The sequence below is a fragment of the Cucumis melo genome, chromosome 2, assembly GCF_025177605.1.
Source record: "Cucumis melo cultivar AY chromosome 2, USDA_Cmelo_AY_1.0, whole genome shotgun sequence".
NCBI lineage: Eukaryota > Viridiplantae > Streptophyta > Magnoliopsida > Cucurbitales > Cucurbitaceae > Cucumis > Cucumis melo.
In genome coordinates, this window is record NC_066858.1 from 14,601,017 (window position 1) to 14,618,604 (window position 17,588).

The 17,588-nt window shown below is 34.1% G+C and overlaps 2 protein-coding genes across 2 annotated transcripts; one reads left to right on the top strand and one right to left on the bottom strand.

Annotated features, from left to right (window-relative positions):
* Positions 1-465: 465 nt before the first annotated feature.
* On the top strand, positions 466-9,381 carry LOC103487405 (bifunctional purple acid phosphatase 26). The gene is made up of 10 exons (XM_008445709.2): positions 466-696; positions 1,279-1,488; positions 2,114-2,314; positions 2,659-2,770; positions 3,771-3,997; positions 4,454-4,592; positions 6,858-7,078; positions 7,702-7,820; positions 7,909-8,070; positions 9,084-9,381. Exons 2-10 carry the CDS (start codon positions 1,297-1,299, stop codon positions 9,154-9,156), a joined length of 1,446 nt encoding a protein of 481 aa, XP_008443931.1. The 5' UTR covers positions 466-696; positions 1,279-1,296; the 3' UTR covers positions 9,157-9,381.
* Positions 9,382-11,113: 1,732 nt separating this feature from the next.
* Positions 11,114-17,286, bottom strand: LOC103487406 (calmodulin-binding receptor-like cytoplasmic kinase 3). Its single transcript, XM_008445711.3, has 7 exons — positions 16,382-17,286; positions 15,998-16,240; positions 15,335-15,597; positions 13,174-13,339; positions 12,978-13,067; positions 12,149-12,447; positions 11,114-11,590 (listed from the first exon to the last, which is right to left on the bottom strand). Exons 1-7 carry the CDS (start codon positions 16,665-16,667, stop codon positions 11,369-11,371), a joined length of 1,569 nt encoding a protein of 522 aa, XP_008443933.1. The 5' UTR covers positions 16,668-17,286; the 3' UTR covers positions 11,114-11,368.
* Positions 17,287-17,588: the final 302 nt, after the last annotated feature.

Below are 17,588 nucleotides of genomic sequence, written 5' to 3' on the forward strand. Positions count from 1 at the left end.
GCAATAAGTATAAAATATTACAACATGCATGGATTGTTTCCTGCAATGTTCATAAATATATATATAAAAAAACAAATATTATAACCTACCTTTTGCAAATGATAAAATTGTAAAGTCTCGTGCCGATAATGTGTTATAAAATAAAGAACAAAGAAACTAAATAAGAACAATGCAACAACACAAAAGAAGAATAGAGAAGAGAGGAAGAAGGGGAAACAATTAAACTCAATTGTAGTGTGACTTACAAATGCAACACATATATCTATTTATAGGACATATCATGGTATATGTTATATTATGAAATTCAATGAAATGAATGTTACAATAAAGAATTGAATGAGAGTTGTATGAAAATTGTAACCTTCATAAATTATGGATATCTACTCTTATAATATATCATTATATTTATAATGTATACTATATGTTTGTATTTTAATAAGAAAATTATCCCATTGGATTTGCGATCTTAGATCTAACCTACTAAACAAATATTCCAACGAAGAGGAACGAGATGAGAACGCCGTTCTAACCTACGCAATATCAATCGTTTCTTCGCTGCTACTTTACGCCTCAAGTTCCTACCCTTCAAGTTTCATCTTCAACGATCAACCCAACGATTAACCCACTGCACCACCTTATCTCTTGTTGGTGTCATCTAATCCATCTTCTTCCTGCATCTTCTGCAAATGCTCTCAGGTTCTTTCCTCTCTCTTGTGCACAAACTGATCACCCATGTTGTTCGCCGGAAAATGATTCAGATTCTTCGTATCTTGCCTGCATTGTCTTTGACTATAATATGATTGAAATTCACTTGTTGATTGGTTTTCAATTGTTAATTACCGTTGGTTTTGCTGTTTAGTGATAGTATATTATGAGGTTTTTGTTCGTTTTCGGGTTTTTGGATGTGATTTCATCCTATAGAATGAAGAGTATGCAACGTATGCTGTCACCTTGCGGGGGAAATGGTACACGTGGACCCGAAATGGAGCTAGGTTTTGATACGTGCAGTTTGAGTTTTGGTTTTGGGAGGATTTGGCATTCGTTATATGAATTTTGTAATTAACTATGCCGTTTGATTGTTATTTATAACGGTGCATTGCTTTTTGAGGTTTAGAATTTGGACTTAACGCCTCTTTCTATTCATGGTTATTGGTTTTATTTCTTCCTTTTTGTTGACTGAGATTGGTCGTAGAACTCGTTGCCTGTCTATGTTTTAATGTTGGCCTGATTTTGAATTTCTAATCCATGACTAAGTATTTCTTTATTGTCTTGATATAGTTGATTGAATCATCAATCATGATGGGAAATTTGAAGCTGCAGTCCTTGTTTCTTCAGCTTGCATTTGCTTTCTGCGTATTTATTAGCTCTCTGAGCTTTGGCGACGCAGGGATCACCAGTACATTTATTCGATCAGAGTGGCCATCCATTGATATACCTCTTGATCATGAAGTATTTGCTGTTCCACAAGGTTACAATGCCCCCCAACAGGTAAAGCTCTTGATATTGTTTATATTAATTTTTTTTTTGTGTAATATAAGAGTGGCAATTGACTTAGTTGTTCTTTCTATGTTGAAAGTTTCTATTGCTTACTTGTTACCAGCATTAATTGAAAACAAGAAAATTTGCGTTTTCTTTTCTTGTACCTGATTCTCGAATCAATAGTGGCGTCGTTTACCACTAATTGCTCTAATGCTTCTTTTCTCTGCAGCATGCTATTTTAATTCTTTGCCATATGTCTGGGCCTCTTTCCATTCCAAGTTTGTTATGTGGCTTTATAAGATTTGGAGTGAAATAAAAGGATTTTTAAGTTTATTTTGAATTTGTTGTCATGGTTTTCTTTTTCATGAACCGAATTTTGGATGGGTGGGAATAAACAGTCTGGAAAATAGACTTAATGTTTGCTTGGAGCTTCTCTTGTCTTAATGTAAAGGCATTAGGCAACACAGAGTCACAACTCAAAGCCCAATTCTGTTAAAGAAACGACAAATGAGACACGTTATTCTTCTTACTTTCTGTCTTTTGTTTCTTGTGGATGTTTTCTTTTTCTTTTTCTTTTTCTTCTTTTTTTTTCCTTGCGAAGAATAATAAGAACATTCCCATCACTTTCTTGTAGGTGCACATTACCCAGGGTGACTATGAAGGCAAGGCTGTTATTATCTCATGGGTAACACATGATGAGCCAGAGCCCAATAGTGTACAATATGGTACATCAGACGGAAGTTATGAGTTCACTGCAGAGGGAGTAGTGACAAACTACACTTTTTATAAATACAAGTCTGGTTACATTCATCACTGTCTTATTGCTGACCTCAAGGTAACTGAATGTAGTTTTCTGAGCGGTGGTAGTATTAATCTTACTTATAATATCAAGCTGGCCATTGCATATGAGAGTTCAGAGATTAAAAATTACCACATATGCAAACTTCTTTAATGTATCTTGACTTTCATTAGGCTCTCCCTCCCACTGATGTGAATGGTTTATGGTCTAAAATTTGACATTACTTCATGGTCTTTTTTGGTCATGTACTATTAGCTAATTTGACATGCTGTATATGTGTTTGGTTCCAAAATTATTGCAAATCTCTTCCTCTCTTGACTAGACAAGCATGCTCTGAAAAATGTTCCATTGATGGTTTTAATGGTGTCCCCTTGATCCAGTATGATACCAAGTATTATTACAAGATTGGGAGTGGTGATTCTGCTCGAGAATTCTGGTTCCGCTCACCCCCAAAAGTTGATCCAGATGCTTCTTACAAATTTGGGATAATTGGTGAGAATTCAGCTTTAGTGTTTTATTTCTTTCTCTAAAATTAGATATTAAGTTCCAGTTTTTTTGGGTACTTTTTAAGTTTATGAGTTCCCGTTTTTTAGTGATATTTTAAGTTGCCAAAAAGAGGAAAGAAAAAAAAAAAAAGATTAGTGTTCATTCAGATAATTGTTATTATATAAGGGTGAACTTTAATGTAAATTTATATAGCTGCCTTTTGTTTTATTTCTATCGGAAGTTATTTGTTTTTTTTTTTTTTTTTGTAATTCACCCTTTCATTTTCTTCCATTTCCTCTCTTTGTTCAATAGACATCGAAAATTTTAGTTTTGTTTCTGCAATATTTCTTTTATCTATCATTGTTTCTCAACTGAAGGGTTGAGTAATTTAATATTTTTAAATGATACCATATGAAAATGGATATTATATGAAAATTTCATACCATGTAATTTAATTTAATACTATATGAATGAATATTGGTTATATAATTGTAAAATTTCATTCAGGAGGTTTTCTAGAGACTATTTTAGAACTTTTCAACATTTGAGTTGATGAAACTATGCTAATAACAATAAATGTAGTAAGAATCCATTGATGTATTAACTTTTATTTTCATAAATTTATTGTCTATCATTAGCAATTTTTTATCTCATGGTTTCGTTGAAATAACGCATAGGTAGATTAAAAATCATAAACAAAGATTTACAATTAAATAATTTAAATTAATAGATGAGGGACATGGTATTAAACAATGTCTCGAGGGGCTTAGAAAAACAGTCTTCTTTTCTCAAGTCACTTGCATTTTATATGGTACGTGCCTGGCCTCTCCCCCTCTGTAGTCTCCCCAAAGAAAAATAAATCTTTTGTTTGACTTAACAAGTAGGCTGATTCTCTTTTACTTGTACGTTTCGCATCTTGCTCAACCTACTTTTGCATTTAGCAGACTTTCGTGTTCATTTATTTTGTCCTCTTGCTTTAGTACTAAATACCTATTCTATGCTCTAGGTGATTTGGGCCAGACGTTTAATTCTCTTTCTACTCTTAACCATTATATGAAGAGTGGAGCACAGACAGTATTGTTTCTTGGAGATATCTCTTATGCTGATAGGTATCAATTTAATGATGTTGGTCTAAGATGGGATACATGGGGTCGATTTGCAGAGCAAAGTACAGCTTATCAACCTTGGATTTGGTCAGCAGGAAATCATGAAATAGAGTACATGCCTTACATGGTAAAAATTTTGAAATTGATTTTTTTTTTTTTTTTTTTTTTAATTTTTACTTCTATGTGCATCTGACATGTTAAACCATTTGAATATGCAATCATTGAACAATATCATTTCAATTCTTACTCGGTAATTGTATTCTTTAACTGTGGTTTCCTTGTCTGATGTGTTTGCATATTTTCTTCGCATTTAAATATTTAAACTAGATAATTATTCTCCGTGGACATGCAAATATTGTATTACATTTTCTGTATAAGTAAATTCTCTTCTGAATTTATTGTTTAAATACTGAATCTGCCTCTTGTGTTACTGGCCTGGAAAATGGGGAAAATACTTTGTCCTGCTAAATCAAAACATATGTTGTTATGTAATTTCCTAAATGCTCTAAGGCCACTCAGCTTTATTTTGGTTTAACTTAATATTTATCTAGAATTTATTTATTTGTTTACTTTTAATTTGTAGGGTGAAGTTGAACCTTTCAAGTCCTATATTCATCGGTATTTGACGCCTTACTTAGCATCCAAAAGCAGCAGTCCTCTTTGGTATGCAATCAGAAGAGCATCTGCTCATATTATAGTTTTATCTGCCTACTCTCCATTTGGTAAATACTAAATCTACATATTCTTGCTTTACACGACTAGTTAAGCTCTTTAATAGTTCCTGCTCGTTCATTTAGGAAGTTCTTGTTCCTTTCATTGCCTTTTTATTTGTACATCAACATTAGGTTTGCACATTAATTACTTATTGCTATCAAAATTGGAAATCAAGAGTTTTTTTAATTAGGTGTTCTTTCTTTTCTTTCCTTCTTTTTCAAGGTTGTGGGTGTGTTTGGGTCCCCATAATTGAATAAGATAGTATTATAGCTTTTAAACAAATATTTGAGAAATTGGAAAGATAAGTTAGAACGTCACAAGGAGGATTCCAATCACTTCAACTTCTTTGGAAATTGGATCTAATGACGTTGGTTTCACCCAATGAGCGTCAAATTTGTTGATGATGCTGTAATTTCAGTTGGTGCTAGAAACTTGTTCTCTGCATATACCCAATTTGGATTGTTGACATGACAATCGGTATGCTAATTGCCAAGTGCATGTGATTTAAGCTATTGAGTTGTGGAGTTTGACTTCCTATGTAATGTACCAAACTGTTTTATTTAAGAATGTGTTAGGGATACTTCCTAACAAGAACAAGATCTGAATTTATTGTAATGTAACCGTAAGGAAATACAAGATAGACCTAAGTATAAGGCACTTTGAACCTCCCTCTTGAGTACTCTTGGCCAATCCCTAGATCACTCTACAGAATAACCTCCCTTCACTCACTTACCCTCCCCCAATTTATAACAAGTAGTAACCAGCCTAGTAACCACTTTTATACAATAACTACTAGTCACAAGTAGTAACCACCCGTATACAATAACTACCGGTAATTCCCTATCTATCTAATCACCCTTATACCTCTTAACTAATACAAATAAATATATATAGTACCTAACATTACCCCTCCCTTCAAAGACACCTTGTTCTCAAGGTGTGCTTGAAAACGTGATCAAATGAGGAAACTTCTTCTTCTTCTTCTTCTTCACAAAACCACCCACTTCAACCTGCAAAGTAATTGGAGATTCAACCGAATAAGCAACATAACTATCCCATTTGCTTGAATTTGAATTTGAAGCCTTTCTTCTGTGTTGATTGCATGTTCAATGGTAGGTTCTTCTTCCTCTTTCTTTTTTCTTCCGGCCACCGTTTTGTTTGTTCCCCCATTTGACCACTCTCTTGTTCGTCCTATGTCTTCTCTGTGTTAGGTATTTTACTCCTTCCCTTCCTTGTCTCACTTTCTACATTTTTAACGTTTGACTGTTCTGGCTTTCTCCACCTTGTTGTGTTTTTTACTTCATTTTTGTCGATTCTTCTTTCTTTACGTCCTTCTTGCCTCGCTGATTGGTTTGCCCAAACTTTTTCATAGGATTACTCAGGTATGATTGTCGTCTTCTTGCCACTTTTTGAACTCGACGAGATAGCTTTTGAATCAGGTTTTCTTTCTTTGATGACTGCTAATCTTCTTTCTCTTTCCGCCCATCTTTCTTGCGAATCCTAATCCTTTGTCTTATTTCTCTCTGTATCCTAATAATGCGTTAATTCCATGATCATGATCCATTACTAAAATTGATGTTCCGAGATAAATGGCTTTGATACCAATTTGTTAGGATACATCCTACTAAGAAGAACAAGTTTTGAATTTATTATATTGTAACTATAAGGAAATACGAGATAAACCCAAGTATAAGTCACTTTGAACCTCCCTCTTGAGTACTCTCGAAGCCCTGGATCACCCCCAAAGTAAGCTCCCCCTCACTCACTTACCCTCCCTTGAGTAGTAACCACCTTAGTAAGCACTCTTATACAACTTCCAATCACAAGTAATAACCACCCTTATACAATATCTACCAGTCACAAGTAATAACCACTCTTATACAATAACTACTAGTAACTCCCTATCTATCTAATTACCCATATACTCATTAACTGACACAAACTAAATAACTAGTACCTAACAGAATGTTTGAGCCAAGTCTACCTTATCATTTTGAAAGATCAATATGTCCAAAAAGATTACCAATTCAAATATTGCAACATGAGGATTAGCTTCTTTATCCTCCATGTAACTGCATACCGTAATTTAGTCTAGCTTTAGAAAAATTTAACTTCTATGTTTCTAGCTAATTTGAACACATGAACAGGTACTTAGGTAGTGAGCTCATGTCCATTGTTCCATCACATCTTACGTTTTTCTTTAACCAATTACGAAGGCCGTCGATTTTCAAGTGTTTTTTCCCTCATAGAAACTTCACGATTATTTATTTCAGTGAAGTACACACCTCAATGGCACTGGATTCATGAAGAGTTTGAAAGGGTCGATCGGGAGAAGACGCCATGGTTGATTGTTCTTATGCATGTTCCAATCTACAATAGTAATGAAGCACATTTTGAGGAGGGTGATAGTATGCGGTCAGTATTTGAAAGTTTGTTCGTAAAATACAGAGTTGACGTTGTCTTTGCCGGCCATGTCCATGCTTATGAACGATCAGTATGTTGCTCTTTCCTTTTTAACCCATATGGTGATTATGCATAGATTGGGCAAACTTTTCTGAAGTGCAACTTAGTTAAATAAATGCTTATGTTTACCTTGTTGTTTTGTTATAATGCCATTCAAATTTTGTAGTCCTTTCGTTAATAACTCATACCTTGATGCTTTGGGAAATTATGATTCATGGAATGGTGTAGTTAATAAACAAGAAAACTTCATTAGGCAGATATGGTTCTTACTCGCACATTTTTGACCAAAAATATCATAATAGATTGTTCAGTAGTTTCCAGGATCTGGAAGGTAAAATTTTGAGTAAGATGTCTTCAATATAAATGTATGTAGTTTTGATGAACATTGCATGTTGGATCATAATCTGCATACATTATTATACTTGGACAACATAATCAGCTAACCTCAATTGCCAGCATTGGATGAAAATTTTTAAACAAGTTATTAAGTTTTCACTATGACCTTATTTGAACAGGATCCATACAACTATGTCCTTGAGTTCTAAGTTATTGCATTCTTAGTCCACAAAAAGCATAGATTCTGGTTTACTATTACAATTGTTGCCTTATTTGGTTCCAAGTTGAATTTTCCTCTTTTTTTCTTCTTATTTTTAGTATCGAATTTCAAGTGTACACAACAATGTAAGTGGCGATCATCACATTGTACCAGACAAATCAGCCCCTGTCTACATTACAGTTGGAGACGGTGGGAACCAGGAAGGTCTTGCTGGAAGGTAAATTGGCTAAGCATTCACTAAATTCGCTCATTGACGTTTAGATACAAGAGATTCAATTGTGTTATGGTCTGCTCGTCTGTATTAGGTTTAAAGATCCACAACCAGAGTACTCAGCATTTAGAGAACCCAGCTATGGGCATTCAACTTTGGAAATAAAAAATAGAACTCATGCGTTGTACCATTGGAACCGAAATGATGACGGGAAGAAAGTGGCAACAGATGCATTTGTTCTACGCAATCAATACTGGTTAGTTTACTTTTGTGTTATCGTTGTACTCTCGTGTTACAATTTCTTTGTTCTTCTTTCCCTTTTTAAATGAAAGTTCAGCTTCCATCGAGAAATCAAGAGTGATAAGAGAAAAAGAGTCAAAAACGAAAACCTATACTCCGAAAGGGCTTCCATCAATAAGAATTACAGTTCAATTGGTAAAGAAATAGGATAGCAAGTCCAAGTGACTTGCGGATGTGTTAGGAAAGGGATGAAAAGTGGAGATGACTTATCTCTTTTGTTTACAAGTTAAATTGATTTCTAGTCTTGATTCAGTTGAGATGGAGAGATTAGATGATTATTTCTTTTCCTGTATCTCACTTTACTAGGGGCATCTCTTCACAATCCAAGGAAAATAGAATTATCCTTGGAGCCGTTGGCTCATTTTGACGAGAGGAATTAGAGGGAGAAATATACCATCTATAGAACAATCTTCTACCCTTTGGTCTTGTCTTCTACTTTTTCTCATCAGCACTTCTCTGTGCTGTAAACTCCAAAAGTAGGTTATTTTACCAGAAATAAGCCCATTACTAGGAGCGTGCTTCATCGTAAGGCAGGCCTATTTCACATTGCTTCTAATTTAACGGGTAAACAAAGCAAATCAAACTGTTGAAATGCTTTGAATATATTGTCCCACATCCAAAAGGAATAGGAAAGCCATGAGTTTGAAATAGTATGAAAAGAACTCTATGGCTTTGGTTTCTATTCATATTTTATCTTCACATTATTTTTGTATTCTATATTCAGTTCTCCTTAAATATTGTAAAACCAATTCCCCCTTCTCCCATGAACGAGGTTAACACATCGTTAGCGAACAAGTAAATTTGTATGTCGGTTTCTTCTTATCCTTTATTCGTTGCTTAAGGTTTGTTTATCTCAAAACATTTTTTTATGAGAAACATATGGAAAATTTCAGTGATTGAATGAAATTTCATGGACAGTTTGTGAAACTCCTTGCCATTTAGATCACTAACAAATTTTTGTGTGTGCAGGGCCCGTAACCGTAGAAGGAGAAAACTGAAGAAACATATACAGATGGTGATTGATGAGGAAATGGCCTCTTGATATCAGTCTTTAAGCGCCTTGAGGTACAAAAGCTCAAAACTACTTGTGTAAAGTAGACTTTTAATATTGCCTCTATTCTACAGAGATGATGGTTAGCTCTGGCTTTTGAAATGGGTTCATTAAGCCTGGGAATATATATATGTATATATTTGTTTGGTTTGGATGGATCTCAAACTTACCTGTTACTATTATTACTATATTTTCATGGGTGTCCTTTTTGTTTTATCATTGTTTGGATACGATGTTGAGGATGGAAATGGAAGTAATTAGATCGACTAAGTATGCAACCAACCGAAAGGACCTAGCACACAAATTTATGCAGTTCTTTCAAGTGTGAACTGAGAACGCTTTATGCTACCATGAGCTCGAAATTCAAAAAGTGGTTGAACACATGACCTTTAATTGAAAATATTACATTTTGATCCATTTTTTTTAGATTTTAATTCTATGATTGTTTATTAGGTGCGAGGTCAGTAGCAAAAAGGTGCATGTGATGCAAGTAGAAATTAAATTGGGTAATTGGGTAAAAGTAGAGATTAATGATCTTTTTACCCGTATTCATAGGAGTTTTCCCTCGTGTATGAATAACAATTGATTAATAATTCTACTTCGAGTCTTCACCAAATTGGTATCCAGAGTGCCCTCAAGAAGGGATCTCAGCGAGAAATGGGTCTGGCAAACTACCTATTCATACTGATTCTTCTACCTTAGATGTTGAAGCATCATCTTTCTTCCCTCAATTCGTCAATTGGTGATTATCTCTGGCAAAAACTTCGGGGGAAATGTTAGATGCAAAATTGCTTGAAGTTCAAACCACATGGCTGGATTTATGGCCACAAATTTGCACATCTAGCAAGCTGTAGAAAATTTTACTCGAAAGGTGAGAAGGATTCCAAATGTTGCAGCTCCAATAAATGTCATCCCTACCCAAGAACAATACCAAACCTTTCGCACAATCAAGAACAACTTGATAATTCAATCCATAGACATGATGAACAAAATGGCCAAGAAAATCAAGGCAACCAATTCAACCTCAAATTTCAGAACTTCAACCTGACTATCAATTATCAAAATCATCTAGTAGGTATTGTTTCTCAACAACAATGATCGATTCCGCACAATATAATGGAGTCTTCCTAACCCTTTGTATCAAGAAAACTATCTTCAAGCCCAAGAACCGTACCAAGAACACATCAATTATGGCCATAATAGTCTTTCAATTTTTTTACTTACATTAGCATGTTCTCAACTAGAAGACGTGACGAGTGAATTCAACGCTGGAACCTTAACACATTCTTTGAAAAATGATCCTTTTAGTACACATTTTGGAGAACACGCCCTCCTTAGTAATGTGCCTTTTTAAGTCTCCAAGTTATAAGAATAGATTTATTTTGTCTTCGAGGTTTTAAAATATATCTTTTTATTCCATTAATTTTTAAAAATAGATTTAAAATATTCCTTAAATTATTTTATACTTTTATTTTAAATAATTATATAAAGAGGAAATTTCTAAAAGTCATTCTTTCTAAAACTACTTTTTAAATTTTAAATATCGTATAATTATTTTAAAAAAACACAAAATACTTGGACCTTTTAAACTTATTTTTAAAAAATTAGGAAATAAAATGTACATTTTGAAAACTCAAAAACTAGATAGATCCAAACTAAAAAGATGCAATTTTAAAATTTAGAAACCAAATTACACGTATTTATCAAATTTTCCTACGTTTTTCTAGTAGGTGTTAATACATTTATCTAGTTGCTATACTCAAATTAGTTTTAACAAATTTTATATATAAAGTAATTTTCAAACAATATTCACTTTCGTTATAAAAAAAACAATAATTTTGTGGGAGTCAAATTATCCCTTAAGCAATCCAATCTACCCCAAAATGCACCTAATAATTTGTCATATGAAAACCCTTTAACTTTGAAGTCCGTTTTCAAATGTAGGCAATGAAAGCAAGACCACAATCTTATACAATGGGGAATGTAAGTTCCTTTTATACAATAGTCGAAAGGGGATGTTGATAGGTTTGAAATATACAAAAAACTAATATGTTGAAACAAGGAAACTGAGGGGAAAAAACAACATTGAATTAATAGGTGATTTAAACAAGGTTGAAGATGTAAAATACAAGCGTGGAACAGACTCGTGTTGTTGGAGGTGAACAACAAATTGATATGGTAAATTAATGGAATCGCACATCTTTTAAGGCAACCTTGCTTTATCCTTCTTCTGTGATATATAATCTGCTCTTATTGCCCATAGCTGCTCCCCAACTAACTTCATGTCTGGACGGTCAGCTCGAACTGGTGCTGCGCATTGGATTGCCAATTCGAACATTTTGATGACAATGTCTGCATCCACAGTTTCCTCCATTAAAGGATCTAAGGTTTCCAGAAATTTGTCTTCACTATACTTGTTGAAAGCCTGCAAAATACAAAAAAAAGAAGCAACTTGAGAGGTTGAACCCGTAATTTCACTAATGAAATAAAATCAACAGCCAAATAAATAAAAGAAAGATTGCTCTATCAGAAACAATGAACAATGTTGGTATTTTCAGAGACAGAATTCAAATGATAATTATTTTGTATGCTATCTGGTAAATTTATCAAATTTCTTATGCAGAATGTGATCATATGTGAAATTTGCATCCTAAAACGAAAATGAACACAATAAACTATGATCCTCCCTCTCCTCCAACCCTAGAGGTAAAAAGCAGAAGAAAAAAAATTCCCAAAATGGAAAACACGATAAGAGAATTCAGTCAGTCAAAAGATCTAAATCAGGAAATCATGCTGTAGGTATAGATAGAGCTTGATGTAGCATCAGATTCTAGATAAAAAGGCTCTAATTGTTTGGGTACATCCATTGAAGAGTTCGCAAGTAACAAACACTGAGCAATTAGTTCATCTTCTTTAAGAAAAATTATCCAAACTTGGCAAGCTTCTTACAATTCCAAGAAAATGATTAGAAAGTTTAACTCACCCATCTTATGGTGACCCGCTCTTCTGGAGGCCTCTTCACTTCCAATGGGCGGCGTCCTGTTAGAATTTCTACGAGTAAAATCCCAAATGAGTAGACATCGCTCTTAGTGGTAAGTTGATAGGTCTTCATATACTCCGGATCAAGGTAACCAACTGTTCCTTTCACTTGGGTTGAAATGTGCGTTTGTTCAGTTCCCAATGTGCCAAGCCTTGCAAATCCGAAATCCGCCACCTTCGCTCTCATGCTTTCGGTAAGAAGAATGTTGGTAGATTTCACATCTCTATGAATAATTTGCTTCTCTATCGTAAACAAGAAATAAAGGTTAACTGGCTTCAAAGCAAACAAGATCCAATGCTATCATCCCAAGATTAAAACAACACAATGCTTCATTCTCATAGATAGAAGTTCAATAAACAAAAATTCGAAAAATAGATTTTAGAAGTTAATTTCTATGTGGTCTATTTCGATAAAATCACCGTAGGTTGGCCTAGTAGTTGTTTCATGAAATAATTGAGGTGTGCACAAATTGACTCAAGAAAAATGTCCTTAACAAGGAATTTTGAGTGTTCATGAAAATTTCAACTTAGATAACCATCTCTTAGACTCAATTTTCGAAAAAGAAAAAGAAACTATTTTGGATCTAGAGTCTCAATACGCCCCATAAGTAAAAGAATTAATAAATAAAAACACTTTTACTGTATTAGAAAATAAACAATCAAATTAATATGTTGCGTTAGTAATTTGGTCCACTTTCAAAGTTGGCCCTCCATGATATCAAAAAATGACTTGACGTTTCCAGAATGACCTGACTAATAAAAGAGTTTCTAACCTGCATATAGATGGAGATAAGTTAGTCCATGAGCAATATCAATTGCAATTTCAAGTCTCTGATTAAAATCCAATACTTTCCCATGCACACCTACAGGGAGAAAAGAGCAGTCAATGAGCCTTGATGAAGCCATCGACATTAAACAAAACAATAGTTTAATTTTAGACTTAAGTCTTCCATAGTTTAGAAACATTACCATCCAAATGTTCTCTAAGAGTTCCGTTTCCCACATATTCCGTAATGATGAGGCGCTCATTTCCATGATCAACGTAACCTAGCAGTTTAACCAAACTCCGATGATCAATTTTGGACAGTAATTCTACTTCACTGCCAAAGTCAGTTCTTGAATTCTCAAATTGTTCCTGCAAAATAATTGTGTTAGAGATACAAAATTAACCCCCAAAGAACTATTATAGAGGTAATAGAATAAAATAGATAAAGAAACCTTTATAGCTTACTTAATACTAAGATCCTGGACGTTATACATTGCATAAATTATCTTTGTAGTACCTCTTTTAATTATACGCAGCCATTTAAAACAGGAAGCCGGGCTCTTTTTAAGCATTAAAAAGGAGAAAAAGAATGTACTTATACCCCCATAAATTCATGGGTAGTATCAATTAAAACTCCAAATTAATTATAGGATCAACTAAAACTTCAAACTTTTCATTAGTGAATCAAATTAGACCCTCAGTTAGAATTTTGTTCTAAAATTGATGATACATAATTCTCATGAGTATAAGACATGACTTCTTCAAATACAAGGACTAACAAAAGATTACGAAAAGAACATTAAGACTCAAATGGATAGCAACGACTTTCATTTATATGAGTAATTTTCATTTTTTCTTCTCATTCTATTTTTATCTACATATTTAAGAAAATTGCAAGAGAAATTTTCTTTCTAATTTGGTAGTTTTCTAGGCAAAGAATAATTTCTTTTTAATGTCATTTTAACCTGAGCTTAAATAGAATCAAATGAAAATAGTAATAATTCACCAATTTTTACTTGGTATAACCCCCAAAGTTTAGGGTACCAATTTTTTCCCCAATTAAAATATTGAGGACGATTCATTTTTCATTTGCTAGTTATTGTTTGGACAAAAATCAACCAAACAGATGAACAAGTCCAATGTTGCAATTGACTATATGATACAAAAAGGCAATTACTATATACCCTCATGACTTGGCTCAACTCTTTTCACCTTCATGTGCAAAGACAGTAAGTTTTGATAAAATCTTTCTTCATGAAAATCACAAAAAGGCAATTACTATATACCCTCATGACTTGGCTCAATATTTCCGTCCCACTTTATGAAGGCTCTATAGAATTGTAAGGTCCCTAGTAACTGTAGAGACTTTGTAAAGACTCGTACCCTTGCCCTTAAAAGACTCAACGCTATGTATAGAGTTCAGAAAGTGAATCCCTCCACTGCCCAAAGCCTGCACTGGGGCTCCTTATGTAAGAGGGGAGGGACTCTGAGAGGATAGTTAGTTAATAATTTGTTAACTACTTCCTTGTGTGTACAGAATCTGGATAATTATTTTCTTGCTCTTGGAGGACTCAGCACAATGGAGTTCAGAAATTATCGAGACTCAACAATGTGTACAGCTACTTCCTTCTATTTTAAAGTTCATGATTAAAGAGATTCTGTTTCGGAAAGATTCAATTTTGAAGTCCATAGACAAAAGAAGATTAGAAGACTTTTGCTAGAAAAGATTAAATATGTGCACAGATTTGAAATAGTATTTCCTCTACCTACATGGTCCTGTCAACCATTCAAGAAGCATCCATACTAAACAGGAAATCATCATGATTCCTTTTAATTGAATCTAGCAATTGTTAGGCTCTAACTATTTTCCCTTCATAATTTTCCCACATAGTCAGTGGACCAAAGAGAGAAAAGGAAAAAAGCCACATATGTATCTAAAATTCATCTGAATACGGTCCTTATTACTCAATCCTGAGAACCATGTCAAGCACATAACTTTAACAATTATCACAATGACAAGAATGGACTTAGTAGCATCAACATTACTCTTTCATGCAATTCTAAGCCTTCCCTAGAGTAGACGTACATTTCACTCTAAATTATACATGCTTGGCTGGCTATTTATTAACCACTTAACTGGATGCTCTAGGAAATATGTAATACTGCCCTCAAAATGATATTGTTTTGAAACCTAAGGTTAGCAGATTAGATGTTCAACATTTACCCCACTTACAGCTTCTGTATTGGGAATAGGGTCCATGCACGAACACTAATATACATAGAATTTGAGATCTTATAATATACTATCATCACCATTAGATAGAAGCGAAGTACATAAAAACATCATAAAGAGTTGGTACTTGCCTTTTTTGCACGTTTTATGGCAACTATCTGCCCATCTTCTAGTTTTGCTTTGTAGACAGTTCCAAAACCTCCTTCGCCTATGCGGAGAGCTGGTGAGAACTCCTGAGTTGCCCTAACTACTTGGCTCATGTTAAGATGAACAGATCCAAGCCGTTTAAGTTTTGGAGATGGAGAATATCTAGGACTAGGTGGTACCCGAAGTGGACTGGCTAGAATTTTCTCATGAGCAGAGTTCATTGCTTCAATGGTGGAGGCTAAATGCACTGTAAGAAAAGATTAATAACTCACATTTCAAGTAAATTTGAAATTCGCCAGGTCATGTCAAAGAGCAATGCCTTCGTGAAAGAAAGACAAACAAGTACACAATTTTAACATACTGTATGCATTTATATATCGAGAAGAGAGAGTGACTGAAGACTGAGTGAAAAGGCACATATGAAAAATTAAAAAAAAAAAAAACTTCTTTGATATGGCCATTCTTAGGGGAGAACAAAACTTCTAAATTGAGTTGTCAATCTCAATTTAACCTTTTAAAGGCCTCAATAGGACATGGGACACATGACATTCCATAAGTAACAATACTCCTATTCTATCAAAAGAAAAGTAACAATACTCCTAATTACCATGAAATGCAAAAGAATTCAGGTAGAACCAACGACTCACCTGATTGTTGTTCTTCTGTAAGTTTTTGAACAGAACGTCTCCTCTTTCGATAGAAACAAGGACAGAGGACACCACAACATAAAATGAAAGTTCCAGTTACTGCAATTCCAATGTTTCTGGGTGTTGCAAAAGATTTCGGATCTTCTTTTGCTCTCTGAGGAAGATATTGTCCATCTTTAAGATTAATGTGTTCCTCCTTCCGCTCTTTTAACAGTTTCCTTGATACTTTAACTCTTATACCAGCTGCAAAAAAGTTACACTCCAATTACATATACACCGTGTAAAGTCAGCCAGAACATATCTGAAGTTGACAAATTGGGAAATATGAACTAAACATTTCACGATTGAAGTTTTAAAATGAAAACCAAACTATAAAGTGCTTACAGAATGAATTATCCCAACGGCCATCATCACTTCCCCTCGAATTCTCAAATATGCAAGGATATCCACGCAAGAACTGCAGTAGCTTACAGAACACAATTTTGTCCATAGGAATCCCATTCATGAAATAACAATGGTCACAACCTTTCGAAACTGAACAGGGAATCTGATTACCTCTTGAACCCCCTGATTCCATCATAAATTCAGAAGCAAATACTCCTGACGATTGCACCAACAAAACGGCCGTAATGGAAGCCATTATCGACGACATAACAAGAAGAAAAGCCATCTTTAAAACCCAAACACTACAAAAGCTATAAGACTATTTAAATCAATTCATTCCATCCCGATCATCAAGCTGAGCCGAATCCTGTGTCAGTTCATATCCAAATTTCAACAAACCGAGTTCAGTCATTCGCCAGCACAGTAAGCGAAAAAGCCAAATTCTATGATGCCCAGTTGATCAAATGACTAAAACAACCCAACAGACTCATAAGGAAAAAACGAGGTCAACAAAATGAAAGGATGAATTAAGTATGACTTCAAACAGCATCCAGTGAGAAAAGTCGCGCGAGCTCTATTTCCCTTGGTGCCAGCAAAATCCCATCAAAATTCAGTCCATCAAAGTACCTCCCAGTAGTTCCACATCAGCAAAGGCAAGTCGAAGTCGGAGAAGCAATTGAAGTTACGATCAGAGGCATCGCCGGCGAAGAAAAGAAAAAAAATTGGATAAGAAGGAATTGAAAAATGGAAGAATCATGGAGAGAAATCCGGTGGGAAGGATGAAGAGAGTTGAATTTGGTTGAAGAAGGGGAAGTCAGAGTCAACCTTTTTGCAAAAGAATGGGGTTGGACAAAGTTGACTGCTCACAGAGACACCATTTCCCCAAGAAATGAAGAGATCCTCTATTTCTTCTTCTTTACTTGTTTTTCCCTAATATAAACTCAATTATTATTATTATTATTATTATTATTATTATTATTATTATTATTATTTCTATTATTATTATTATTATTAATCATCATCTTTAACATCTTTATTTTAAAATTTTAGGTTATGGAATCCAATTTAGCGGTAAAAATGTCAAATTCGTTCGTTATCTTTTATTTTTAAAAATTAAGTATATTTTCGATCCATCTCTTATTATTCATTGTTTTCGTCTTTCTTCAATAAAATGGTTAAATTCTTAACTAAATGTAAAAAATAACAA